The 13,749-nt window shown below is 40.5% G+C and overlaps 1 protein-coding gene across 1 annotated transcript in view; it reads left to right on the forward strand.

The window, feature by feature from the left end:
- The window catches only part of SETX (senataxin), a 75,814-nt gene that overhangs the window by 40,595 nt on the left and 21,470 nt on the right, over nucleotides 1-13,749 (forward strand). Inside the window, exons 10-15 of the mRNA XM_068964932.1 lie at nucleotides 2,864-3,037; nucleotides 5,074-5,306; nucleotides 6,501-6,668; nucleotides 10,278-10,434; nucleotides 12,641-12,742; nucleotides 12,931-13,046. Coding sequence (XP_068821033.1) covers nucleotides 2,864-3,037; nucleotides 5,074-5,306; nucleotides 6,501-6,668; nucleotides 10,278-10,434; nucleotides 12,641-12,742; nucleotides 12,931-13,046 — 950 coding nt within the window. The remainder of the gene's footprint in view (nucleotides 1-2,863; nucleotides 3,038-5,073; nucleotides 5,307-6,500; nucleotides 6,669-10,277; nucleotides 10,435-12,640; nucleotides 12,743-12,930; nucleotides 13,047-13,749) is intronic.

Genomic DNA, 13,749 nt, shown 5'->3' on the forward strand with positions numbered 1-13,749 from the left:
AAAAAAAAAAGACTTGATTCATATTGCCTCTGTCTACCAAAAAGAATTCCATTATCACGTCTAACATAAGAACATAAGAATGTATCTCTCCTCATTTGCTAGTTTAACCTTTTCCCCAGTTTTACATGGGAACTGTATCTCATTTGAGATTATACATTTTGTCCCCAAGTCTTTAGTGGTCCTTTAAATTCTTGGGGGTCGGAAACGGTCACAGAATTGTCTCTGCATACCATTTGTCATTTTTCTGTTAGAAAGTTTGTTTTCTTCTTATTTGTGTGCATTTGTTGTAACTTTTTTTTTTAGTTCCATTATTTGCGTTCATTTTCACGTTTGGTTTGTGAGGCAGTTTTTATCTGCTTATGTTCATAAACTTTACTGTTCAAATTTTGGTTTTAGAAATTAAATAGTTTCATATTTTCTTGTAATTTTATATTTCTTTTTAATATTTAAGTAACTGATTTATCTGCCATTTATCTTGATTGTATGATAGAATCACAGTCTTTTCTCTTATTTCTGACTTCTTTCATTTAACGTGTGTAATTCATCAATTTTGTTTGTATCTTTAGTATTTGTTTTCATTGCTGTGGTATTATTTCAGTGTATAACTACATCACAGTTTTACCGTTGATGGAGATTGTTATTTTATTTTTTGGTCAAGTCATGTGGATTGTCCTAACCACTGGACCACCAGGGAGTTTCCGTTAATGGGCATTTTTTCTATCAGTTTTGGTCTGTGTATCAGGAGTTCACAAGCCCAACCCCAGGTTCAGAGATTCACTAGGACAACTCACAGGAATTATATTCACAGCATGGCTGTGACTTCTTACTGTGAAGGATACAAAACAAAATTAGCAAAGGGGACTAAGCACATGGGTGAAGTCTAAAGCAGACCAGGAGCAACCTTCAAGAGTCCTTTCCCAGTGGAGTCACACAACAGGCACGTAATTGTCCCACTAGTGAGGTGTGACAGTACATGCGGCATGTTACCTGTCAGGGAACCTGAGGGGCTCAGTGCCTGCAGCACCCTCTGCCCATTCCAGATTCATCACTTTCCCGAAGCAAAGTGGGTGTCTGACATAAACCACAGAGAACGAATTTGGCCAACAGGTTAGATGCCGTGCACCATTGTCATCAGTGAATGAGAACTGTCTGGAAATGCAAGTTCTCAGATGCCAATGAAGGGGCAACGTGTAAGCTTTCTAAGGACAGAAGCCTCAGGCCTGCTATGTTAGTAACTTCACGCACAGCATGTTATGGATAATGCCACTGTGGTCAGTCACGTGTCTCTGGTGTCATGTGAAGGCATTTTTGTATTCTTGTCTCCTGAGATGAGTTGTATGAGTTCAACTGAAGTAGATAATGCCAAGCCAGTTTATACAGAAATGCACCCCCACCAGTGTATGGAAGTCACATTGTTCCATGTTTATAGAGACACATTTGTATCGATCGTGCTATTAATTTAACCTGTTACAGTGTGCATACTGATGGCCATTTGTGGTTTTATTTTGCTATAATGAACTTGAGCCCCTTTTCATATACTTGGTAGATGCTTAAGTAACCTCTTTGGGGAAGCCAAAAGACTTGTTCATTGTCTGTTGTCTTTTTCTTACTGATTTGTAGCAAGTTCTTTGTATAATTTGGATATAAACCATTCTCCCACTTTGGCTTGCATTATGACTCTCGTAGAGATGTCTTTAAAATTCTTGTTTAGAATTTATTTTTAACATAACAGATATATTTGTGTATTTTTTTATGGAATGCTCTGTGACTCATTGAAGAAACCTTTCCCTGCTGCAGGTCATAAATATATTAACATCTAGAACTGGAGCCAGCAAACAACAGCTTGCACATCTACCCTATATCCTGTTTTTATATTGCCCTAGAGTAAGGTTTTTATAATAATTTTTTAAAGGTTTTGAAAAAAAGATGGTGATGATGAATATGCAGCAGATTCCATATGTGGCCTGCAAAGAAAAATCTGTCTCTTTACAGAAAGTTTACCAATCCCTTTTCTAGAGGCTTCACTGTTTTGTCAACCTGGAATTGATTTTGTGCATGAGTAAGATGTAGGGACCATGTTTCATTTTTTTCCCCTAATGGAGATGTAATTATCCCACTACTGTTAATTGAAAAGACTATCCTTTCTTCATGGTCTGTAGTGCCATGCTTGCCATAAATCTAGTGGCTATTTAATGCACTGATATTTTCTGGACGCCTTTCTCTATTGGATCATTTGCCTACCTCACTGCCCATGTCACGTTGGTTGATCAGTTAAGCTTTAGAAAAAGTTTCAGTAAACAAGTCCTCTTAGCTTGTTTTGCCTTATGAGTACGTTGGCTATTCTTGTCCCTTTGCATTCCTGTGTAAGTTTTAGAGGAAAAAAAATGTTGAAGTTTGTTGAGAATTGGCAAAGTTGGGACTAAACTTTTTAATTAGAGCTTGCTGTTTTCCCAGCCCCATTTATTTTACTGCTGTCCTTTCCCCTTGTTTGAAATGCCACCAGTAGGCTCAAAATGCTTCTATGTACTTGGATTTGTTTCCAGGTTTTCACTGGGGATTTTGAAAGTAGAGCACAAAAGTGAGAATTTTTTGATTAAAAACTAAGGTAAGTTTCAAGGAAAGGAAATTTATTAACTCCTTTTGAATATTATGACTTCATCTATTTTGGTGTTGTAGCAGTAAATTTTTAAGAAAAACTTGATAATACTCTGTGATCAATATTTGAAAACGCCCACTGGCTTTCAAAGTCTACCAGCGCTGTCTACTTGCTTGAACTCTTAGTACAAGGGTTTAATGTCCCTTTAGTTAATCTTATGTAAATTTATTCTGTTAGAATAAATGCTGACTTCTTACTGTTTTACAGTTTATCTTGAGGAAAGTGAACTAGCTAAACAGCTTCATCCAAGGGAAAATGATCTGGTGTTTTTGGTTCCTGAAAGACTCAATGAGGAGAAGAAAGATTTAGAGTGGAGTCACCTGGAGGATGCCTGTGAATATTACTGTGGCTATGTTCATAAATTCCGCCGTACTTCAGTCAGTGAGTACCTCGTGAGACTCTGTAGAGACGTCTGTCAGAAACTCATCTTCTCATTTCCTTCTAGATTAGGCTTTACCAGCCATGTATTTGCTGTACATTTAGCTGGTGTACATTTAACAGACTTGTGTTTGTGAGGTTGATGATTTACCTTTCTGAGACCTCTTTTAGATTTTCTAGACTCAGCTGGAAAAAGCCCAGTGTTTCTTGCTTTAGACTTCAGATTTAAAAGCTTTCTTTTGTAATGTCTTCTCCTTCTAGTAAATTCCTTCATCTATCAGTGTTTGTTATAAAACAGACAATTTGCAAGCCATCTGTTTGTTAAATCACATTCCAGCTTTGGTTTTCTAGCTAATGATTAATGAGCAGACCAAAGATGTAACTAACTGTAAGGCACCTTGAGGGCTTTACTGTTTCTGTCACTCTCCTCCATTGTGTTGTGGGGGCTTCTCTCCCTAAGGGAGCATAACAGAAATAATGTTAGCTTGAATTTAAGGAGTACCAACTCCGCGCCACACGGTGTGCCCTGTCCTTCCTGTGCACGTTGACTGTCTTTTCCCAGAGCCCTGCAAAGCAGAACTAGCTGTTCCCTGCTTATTGGGATATCAGAGGTCGGGATGTGGAATAACTTATCCAAGGTCACCCTCAGTATTAAATGGTAGGTTCAGAATTAAAACCTAATTTTATTTGACTGCGAAGTCCACATTCTCTATATATGCCAAGCTGCCCTTTTGACATTGCTGCTTTTTTTAGTCTCTCTTATGTGAAGAGAATATGATTTCATTATTCCTTCACCTTTTTGCATTACATCTTATAAACAGCAACAGAGCTGTTGGAGTTCAGCCGTGTGCCGCGTTGTAACTGGTGTGCTGTGTTTACTCTCCAGTGAGCGCAGCTCAGCTTTTCATGTAGGATGCCTGTAGAAGAGGAGCTGTGGGGATACATAGCTTTGTCTGTGCTTTTGACTCCGACAGGTGGCTACATTTGCCAGAGTTCTGTTTCAAAGGTGGCCTCCTTCACTGAGCTCTTCATGTATCTACTACTCTGCCATCTCTATTTGGAAATTATTAGACATTTAAAATCTGCTCCAAAAAGAAACGCTTGATTTACTGCCTGACGTGCTGTCGCTTCAGCTTTTCCCATCATCGCATGCAGTACGTCCATTCTCCCAGTTACTCAGCCCCAAACCTCAGAGTCAGGCTTGAGTCTTTCTCTCCCTCACAGGCTCCAACCAAGTCATCAGGAAGTCCTGTTAACTGGCCCATCCTTTGCAGTGTATCCTCCATCCTGGCCCCACCTCTCCCACTACATTCTGGCCCACAGGACCATTCACTTTCACCTGGATTCACCTGGATTAAGTGGTCTTTTTGCTTTTCCCATTGTAGTGCATTCTGCATTCACTGTAAGTGGTTCTTTTAATGTGGGCATTAGGGCAGTTCCCTTCCCTACACAGAGCTGTCCTGTAGCCCTTGACCTGACTCAGAGTCATTACTGCAGAGCCCTGTGAAGAGTAGCCACCAGTGCTTTCTCAGGCTTTGAGCTCGCTTCCTCCCGGCACACCAGCCTTTTCTCTTTTCCTCAATAATCCAGGCACCCGGCTGCCTTTGCGGTTGCTGATTCTCTGCCTGTAACATAGTTTTCCAGTTACTAACATGGCTTCATTGTATTAAGACCATGCCCAAATGTCATCTTACCAGGAAGGTCTTCCCTGACTCTCTTGTCTGCATAACACTCCCTTACATCCCTCTTCACTTCCTCATCCCCCTCCTCTGCATTCTTCATACTACTTGCCATCACCTGGCATGTTTATTTGATTATCTGCCTCCTCCTCCTAAAGAATAAGCCTCCTGAGGATAGGAATGTTGCCTGGTTTGTAGGAGCCATTCAGTCGATAAATAGTAATTTACCTTCACTGAGTAAATTATTTGAATGATGTGGAGAAAACATGTTATAAAACACTTTGTTCTGAATAACCTTTTTAACTGGACACCTTGCATTCACTGGTAACCGAGATTGCTTTTTCTCTGTCTTGGTAACAGTGCATAATGGGAAATCTGAGTGTTCGGTTTCCATCCAGACTCAAGATAATTTACCAGTCAATTTAAATGAACTCGTGAAATGCTTTGTAATCAGCTCTCTGGTGACTACACAAAGGAAGTTGAAAGCCATGTCTTTGCTGAGTGGTCGGAACCAACTGGCCAGAGCCATTCTGAATCCAAACCCCATGGACTTCTGTACAAAAGATTTACTAACTACAACATCTGAGAGAATTGTGAGTGATGACCATTTGATACAGGGAAAGTCAGAACATTTCACGTCACGACGTTAAAGCATCATGTTCCTTTTGTCCACAGCAAAGACTTACTAGTCACAATGTATGCCCAGTGACATGTTTAGTGCCTAGTCTCCTTTAATGCTGTAAAGTATGTCTTTGTGTTAGTTAGCTTACCTCAGGAAGAAGGTAGAGTGCAATAAGGAATTGAAAACACGCTTGAAGAACAACATTAAAATGTTAGGTGAACATCCTACTTAACTTTTTAGGTGGTTAAAATGCAGAAGTAAGTAGGAATAGGTTTAATGGAATGAATTTTGCATTTGAATGACCAGTGGAGCTTTTGGTACTGTTGCCAGTTTGAAGACGAAGTTATTGTATTGTGTGAACGGATATTTCTCATTATAAAATTGTGTATAAGTTCCAGGAAGTTAACACAGAGACTTGTGTTTTCTGTCAACTCTCACCTTCTAAGGGATCCTGTAAAGGGATTTATATAAAAATCGGTGGAGGCTGAAGTCCAGAGAGGTAAGTTTGGAGACACAGCTTGAGAGTGAACTGAGGTGTAGACGCGGAGCTGAGCCAAGAAATCCGTGCTCTTGCCAGTCTCGTCACTTGTGTTAGGAAAGAAAGTCTCGGAATGGTTTTGCTGTCAAGGGAGAGAATCGACTAAAATGGGAAGAGAGCCAGGAAGTCGCTCAGTCGTGTCCAACTCTTTGCGACCCCATGGACTGCAGCCTGTCAGGCTCCTCTGTCCATGGGACTTTCCAGGCAAGAGTGCTGGAGTGGATTGCCATTTCCTTCTCCAGGGGATCTTCCTGACTCAGGAATTGAACCCCAGTCTCCTACATTGCAGGCAGACGCTTTACCGTCTGAGCCACCAGGAAGATCAGAAAATGGGAAGAATCAGAATAAATAAAAAGAAGAGTACAAAACTAGTTTGTGATCTTGATAAGAATCACAAATTAAAATATTGTTTTATTTATAGATGGACTGAAGCCTGTAGACACTTATAAGTGACTCTTCCCAGTAGTGAATGTGCTTCTTAGATTAAAGGTCATTTTGGAGTCTTCCTGATCATAAAGCTTCTGTTTGATGAAGGACAGGAGCAGTTCACACAGATTTTTCCACTGTCTTGCTTTCCTGGGCCACCACAGGAAGAAAAAGTCATTCTCACTAATGTCTTTCATATAGGTTGCCTACTTAAAAGATTTCAATGAAGACCAGAAGAAAGCGATAGAAACTGCATATGCCATGGTGAAACACTCCCCATCAGTTGCCAAGATCTGTCTGATTCATGGACCACCTGGAACAGGAAAATCAAAAACCATTGTTGGCATCCTGTACCGCCTGCTGACTGAGGTAAAGTGTGAGGGCAGCAGCGTTCTTAATTGAATATATCATTTCATGTCACTAGATTTAACTAATGTGTGAATAAGTGCTAAAGTGCCTTTTCCCCCTTCACTTTTGTGTATCTTTTGATACTGTGTGGAACCGTACCAGATAAAGGGATAGCAGAGATGGAGAAGGCTATAAGAAATAAAAAGGCAGAAGATATTATCTTGTGTGCAATCACTCCTGAGGGCTAGAATGGTCTTCTGGCTTTGTTAGTGGTCGTAGCTGATACCAGGAGACCATCCTGGATGTATCTGTCCCTGGGCTGCATTTTGGTTGGATTGGGTATTGAATAAAATCAGTGGATAGATAATAAGGTAAGGCTCAGAAAAGTTAACGATAAAATTTTATGCCAGAGTAATTTTTTTTTAAACTTTTTATTTTGTATTGGAGTGGAGCTGTTCACAGTAATTTTAGTATCAGTGTAAGATGCAAGAGTGAACGTTGACATTCTAGGAACCAGCGAACTAAACTGGACTGGAATGGGTGAATTTAACTCAGGTGACCATTATATCTACTGCTGTGGGCAGGAATCCCTTAGAAGAAATGGAGTAGCCATCATGGTCAACAAGAGTCTGAAATGTAGTACTTTGATGCAGTCTCAAAAATGACAGCATGATCTCTGTTGGTTTCCAAGGCAAACCATTCAGTATCACAGTAATCCAAGTCTATGCTCCAACCAGTAGTGCTGAAGAAGCTAAAGTTGAATGGTTCTATGAAGACCTACAAGACCTTTTAGAACTCCAAAAAGATGTACTTTTCATTATAGGGGACTGGAATGCTAAAGTAGGAAGTCAAGAAACACCTGGGGTAACAGGCAAATTTGGTCTTGGAATACGGAATGAAGCAGGCAAAGGCTAATAGAGTTTTGCCAAGAGAATGCACTGGTCTTAGCAAACACCCTCTACCAACAACACAAGAGAAGACTCTACACATGGACATCACCAGGTGGTCAGGACCAAAATCAGATTGATTATATTCTTTGCAGCCAAAGATGGAGAAGCTCTATAGAGTCAGCAAAAACAAGACCGGGAGCTGACTGTGGCTCAGATCATGAACTCCTTATGCCAAATTCAGACTTAAATTGAAGAAAGTAGGGAAAATCACTAGACCATTCAGGTATGACCTAAATCAAATCCCTGATGATTATACCAGAGAAGGTGATGGCACCCCACTCCAGTACTCTTGCCTGGAAAATCCGATGGACAGAGGAGCCTGGTAGGCTGTGGTCCATGGGGTCGCGAAGAGTCAGACATGACTGAGTGACTTCCCTTTCACTTTTCACTTTCATGCATTGGAGAAGGAAATGGCAACCCATTCCAGTGTCTTGCCTGGAGAATCCCAGGGACGGGGGATCCTGGTGGGCTGCCATCTATGGGGTCACACAGAGTCGGACACGACTGAAGTGACTTAGCAGCAGCAGTAGTATGATTATACAGTGGAAGTGAGAAACGGATCTAAGGGACTAGATCTGATAGAGTTGCCAGACGAACTATGGACAGAGGTTCATGACATTGTACAGGAGACAGGGTTCAAGACCATCCCAATTGAAAAGAAATGCAAAAAAGCAATATGGCTGTTTGGGGAGGCCCTACAAATAGCTGTGAAAAGAAGAGAAGTGAAAAGCAAAAGAGAAAAGGAAAGATAAGCATCTGAATGCAGAGTTCCAAAGAATAGCAAGAAGAGATAAGAAAGCCTTCTTCAGCAGTCAATGCAAAGAAATAGAGGAAAACAACAGAATGGGAAACACTAGAGATCTCTTGAGGAAAATTAGAGATACCAAGGGAACATTTCATGCAAAGATGGGCTTGATAAAGGACAGAAATGGTATGGCCCTAACAGAAGCAGAAGATATTAAGAAGAGGTGGCAAGAATACACAGAAGAACTGTACAAAAAAGATCTTCACGACCCAGATAATCACGATGGTGTGATCACTCACCTAGAGCCAGACATCCTGGAATGTGAAGTCCAAGTGGGCCTTAGGAAGCATCACTATGAACAAAGCTAGTGGAGGTGATGGAATTCCAGTTGAGCTATTTCAAATCCTGAAAGATGATGATATGAAAGTGCTGCACTCAATATGCCAGCAAATTTGGAAGACTCAGCAGTGGCCACAGGACTGGAAAAGGTCAGTTTTCATTCCAATCCCAAAGAAAGGCAATGCCAAAGAATGCTCCAACTACTGCACAGTTGCACTCATCTCACATGCTAGTAAAGTAATGCTCAAAATTCTCCAAGCCAGGCTTCAGCAATACGTGAACCGTGAACTTCCTGATGTTCAAGCTGGTTTTAGAGAAGGCAGAGGAACCAGAGATCAAATTGCCAACATCCACTGGATCATGGAAAAAGCAAGAGAGTTCCAGAAAAACATCTACTTCTGCTTTATTGACTATGCCAAAGCCTCTGACTATGTGGATCACAATAAAGTGTGGAAAATTATTCAAGAGATGGGAATACCAGACCTGACCTGACCACCTGACCTGCCTCTTGAGAAACCTATATGCAGGTCGGGAAGCAACAGTTAGATCTGGACATGGAACAACAGATTGGTTCCAAATAGGAAAAGGAGTACGTCAAGGCTGTATATTGTCACCCTGCTTATTTAACTTCTGTGCAGAGTACATCATGAGAAACGCTGGGCTGGAAGAAGCACAAGCTGGAATCAAGATTGCCAGGAAAAATATCAATAACCTAGATATGCAGATGACACCACCCTTATGGCAGAGAGTGAAGAGGAACTAAAGAGCATCTTGATGAAAGTGAAAGAAGAGAGTGAAAAAGCTGGCTTAAAGCTCAACATTCAGAAAACATCATGGCATCCGGTCCCATCACTTCATGGGAAATAGATGGGGAAACAGTGTCAGACTTTCTTTTTGGGGGCTCTAAAATCACTGCAGATGGTGATTGCAGCCATGAAATTAAAAGACGCTTGCTCCTTGGAAGGAAAGTTATGACCAACCTAGATAGCATATTCAAAAGCAGAGACATTACTTTCCCAACAAAGGTCCATCTAGTCAAGGCTATGGTTTTTCCAGTGGTCCTGTACAGATGTGAAAGTTGGACTGTGAAGAAAGCTGAGCACCGAAGAATTGATGCTTTTGAACTGTGGTATTGGAGCAGACTCTTGAGTCCCTTGGACTGCAAGGAGATCCAACCAGTCCATTCTAAAGGAGATCAGTCCTGGGTGTTCTTTGGAAGGACTGATACTAAAGCTGAAACTCCAATACTTTGGCCACGTCATGCGAAGGGTTGACTCGTTGGAAAAGACTGATGCTGGGAGGGATTGAGGGCAGGAGGAGAAGGGGCCGACAGAGGATGAGATGGCTGGATGACATCATCAGATTGATGGACATGAGTTTGAGTGAACTCCGGGAGTTGGTGATGGACAGGGAGGCCTGGGCTGCTGTGATTCATGGGGTCACAGTTGGACACGAATGAGTGACTGAACTGAACTGAAGGTGGCAGGTGTTTTTTATTTTTATTATAGGAACTTTTGAATATATGTGAAAGTATGAAAGGACTGTATCATTGTGTAATAGAACTCAGCAGGATTTTTTGTTTGATGCAAATTGCAGAACCAAAGGAGGGGGCATTCAGATGAAAACTCCAATGCCAAAATCAAGCAAAACCGTGTCCTCGTCTGTGCACCTTCCAATGCAGCTGTTGATGAACTTATGAAAAAAATTATCCTTGAATTCAAAGAAAAGTGTAAAGACAAGAAGAATCCTATGGGTATGATATTTATGTGGGCTTTTAATTTGTTTTGTTTTCAGTGTTTAGTGTGGGGAACTTTGAATAACAAAAAGTGAGCCAGTTCTGGCTTGTTCACATCTCCCGAATTTGGTTCATGTGGCCCTCCAGGACAGTGCTTCTCACAGGGTGGCTTGTGACCGGTCAGTGGATTGTGAAATCAGTTTAGGGAGATCAGAACCAGCATACTTACATAAGCTAGAACAGAACAGAAGGAAGCAGCAAGGATTAGAGCATAGGCGGTGAGGGGGTAAGTAGTAATCTGTGACACCTGTGTTGTTGGTGAAGGATGAGTGTACTGCTTTCAGTACAGTGTGAAGTGTACCTCAGAAAAGCACTGGCCTAGCGTGTATACACCAAGAAGGGAAAATGCTGGGTTGAAGGATTTGTGCATCTTCTAGATAGTGCCAGATTCTTCTAGGAAGTGGTGGTGTCAGATCCCACACTGAGAACAGTTCCCAGACAGTGGGCGGGGTACTGTTTTCACTTTCCTTTTCCTGAGGAGGGGTAATAAGCACTTTTTCAGGTGTCCATTGACAACACAACAAGGCTGGATGAAGGTGGGACAAAAGCCGGGTCTAGGTTGGATTTTTAACTTTTTTTGTTAGACAGTGACATCTCTGTCAGTAAAAAGAGCTATTCTTCTTATTTTTCAGTACTTTGATTTTTTTGTTTTTCACTGCATGTGATACATATGTTTGTGGGATTTGGTATATACCATTTATTGGGTTAAAGAAGTCCCTTTTTCATTAGCTTTTTTATGAGTGGGTGCTGAATTTTATACAGACATTTATTTGCAGTGTTTTGTGTAAGAGATTATCTGTTCCTTGAAAGTTTATCTGTTTTTAGTATTGTTTTGGTGTTTGTTGTTTTGTTCTCTTTTTTCTTTTTGGTCTGTTTTTTGACAGATGGATAAGTTTCTGTCTGCTGAATGTCTTTAATTGTTGATTTATTCAAGTTTTCTGCATTTGAGTGAGTTTTGCTGATTTTTAAATGCTTGTGTTTTGTTGTATGTGAATTAAAAAAACAAACACCTCAGCACCTGGACAGTGACCAGCTCTTTATCCTTCTCCCTCCAGGGAAGCCACAGCAGCTCAGGGGCTTTCATATCTGGTTTTCACCCCTAGGAATTTCTTTTACATCCTTCTGTGCTCAGCCTGCAGTTTAAAGGATTCTGTTTTAATTTCTGGAGCATTTTGAGGTGCTTAGAGTTGGGTATGAATCTCATCATCCTTCTGGCAGATATACAACTTAGCAGTTTTGAAACTTTCAAGTAAATGTTGGCCAGAGAAGATGGCTTCAAATTTAGAAAAAGGAGCTGAACTAGGAATACAGATACATGTAGACAACTGTATAATAAATTGTTAATTTATTCATTCAGCAGGTTTATTGTACTTACTCTGTGCCAGCTGCTGTTGTAGGCAGTGACCAAAACAAAACCTGATTCTGTGGGGCTTGGGATTCAGTGGAAGGAGACAGCAAACAAGTAACTGACAGGTTGGGATAGGTGCTAATAAACACTGCTTGGTTGATGTTATTTAGTTCAGTGAAGCGGTGGGAGATTTTTAGACTAAATAATACCTGAGTGTGCTAACCTAGAATTAAAAATGGGGTTAGTAAACCAGTTTAAATGATGCTGACAGTTTTTGAAATTACCAGAATTTCCAGCACATTCTGTCCCTTAGATCCTGAGGTGGCATTGTTATGTGGAGCAGAACCTTGGTTCTGAGTATTCTACAGAAAAGGAATTGGTGGTCCCATAAGATTTCATTTGGGGAATTCAGACATGTATTAAAAGATAAACATCTTCATCTTCGAAATATCCTGTGGTTAAGAAATCTGTTTTATTTTTAACTCAGCCGTTTTCCAAACGAATTTTATCATGGATTGTTGAATAGAACATAGTTTGAGGAACATTAGTGTAATAGAATCTCATCTCTGCTATGTACTATTTGTGCAACCCCATTAGCTTTTATTAGGTGGAAATAAGTCCTTGCCTTTTAGGGGTTTTTATGAAGCTTTATCTAAAAGGATGTATGTGGAGCCTCTACCACAGTTCCAGATGTCTGGTTGATTAATAGTTCATGTTAGCTTCCTTCTCTGATTGTTAATATTTTGCTAAAAACCAGTTGTTATGTACAGAGATTGACAGTGTTCGTACTAACCTCTGTGTGACTTTTATCAACAGGAAACTGTGGAGATATAAACTTAGTACGTCTAGGTCCAGAAAAGTCTATTAATAATGAGGTCCTAAGATTCAGTTTGGATAGTCAAGTTAACCACAGAATGAGTAAGTATGGAATAAAGGTATATACTAATTTATTTTTTTCTTGTTGTATAGTTGGCTTGGGCATTAAAGGTAATTTGAAGACCCTAGAAATAGTCTGGTTTTGAAAGCTAATTTTCCTTCTCATTGTGTGTGAATATGTGGATATTTGTTAGAATGAGCAATTCTTTGTCTTTTTATTTTCTTTAAAGAAAAAGACTTACCATCTCATGTTCAGGAGATGCACAAAAGAAAGGAATTTCTCGATCGTCAACTTGATGAACTTTCCCGCCAGCGTGCTTTATGCCGAGGTGGAAGGGAATCACAGGTATCTAGACATTTCTGGATCAGTGTTTATAACAGCTTATAGATAAACTAGTTGAGTATTTGATGCTGTTCTTTTGTTGTGAAATAGTATATAATTTGTGTAAAAGATGTATATAAAAATGGTATCTTTACATTAGGAGTTAAACTTCTTTTTTAAAGGACCAGATAGTAAATATTTTAGACCTAAGTTTACAGACCTATGTGAAGTCTCTTTTAGCCACTCAACTCTGCTGTTGTAGCCTGAAGACAGCAGCAGTTGGTAACATGTAAATGATGTGCCAAGGATTGGCCTGCTAGACAGACAGGAAGAGCCAACTGACAATACCTTGGACAGATCTCCATCTTAAATACAGTATTTGAGAATTTATCAGACTTTACTGGCGGTCCAGTGGTTAAGAATCTGAGCTTTCCACTGCAGGGGGTACAGGTTCAATCCCTGGCTGAGGAACTAAGATACCACGTGCTTCACTGTGTGGTCAAAAAAAAAGAATCAATTTATCTAATTCTGTTCAGTTGGCGCAGTCGTGTCCGACTCTTTGTGACCCCGTGAATCGCAGCACGCCAGGCCTTCCTGTCCATCACCAACTCCCGGAGTTCACTCAAGTTCATGTCCATCGAGTTGGTGATGCCATCCAACCATCTCCTCCTCTGTTGTCCCCTTCTCCTCCTCTCCCCAATCCCTCCCAGCATCAGTCTTTTCCAAC

This window comes from Capricornis sumatraensis, chromosome 1 (genome assembly GCF_032405125.1).
Source record: "Capricornis sumatraensis isolate serow.1 chromosome 1, serow.2, whole genome shotgun sequence".
In the NCBI taxonomy this organism is placed as follows: Eukaryota; Metazoa; Chordata; class Mammalia; order Artiodactyla; family Bovidae; genus Capricornis; species Capricornis sumatraensis.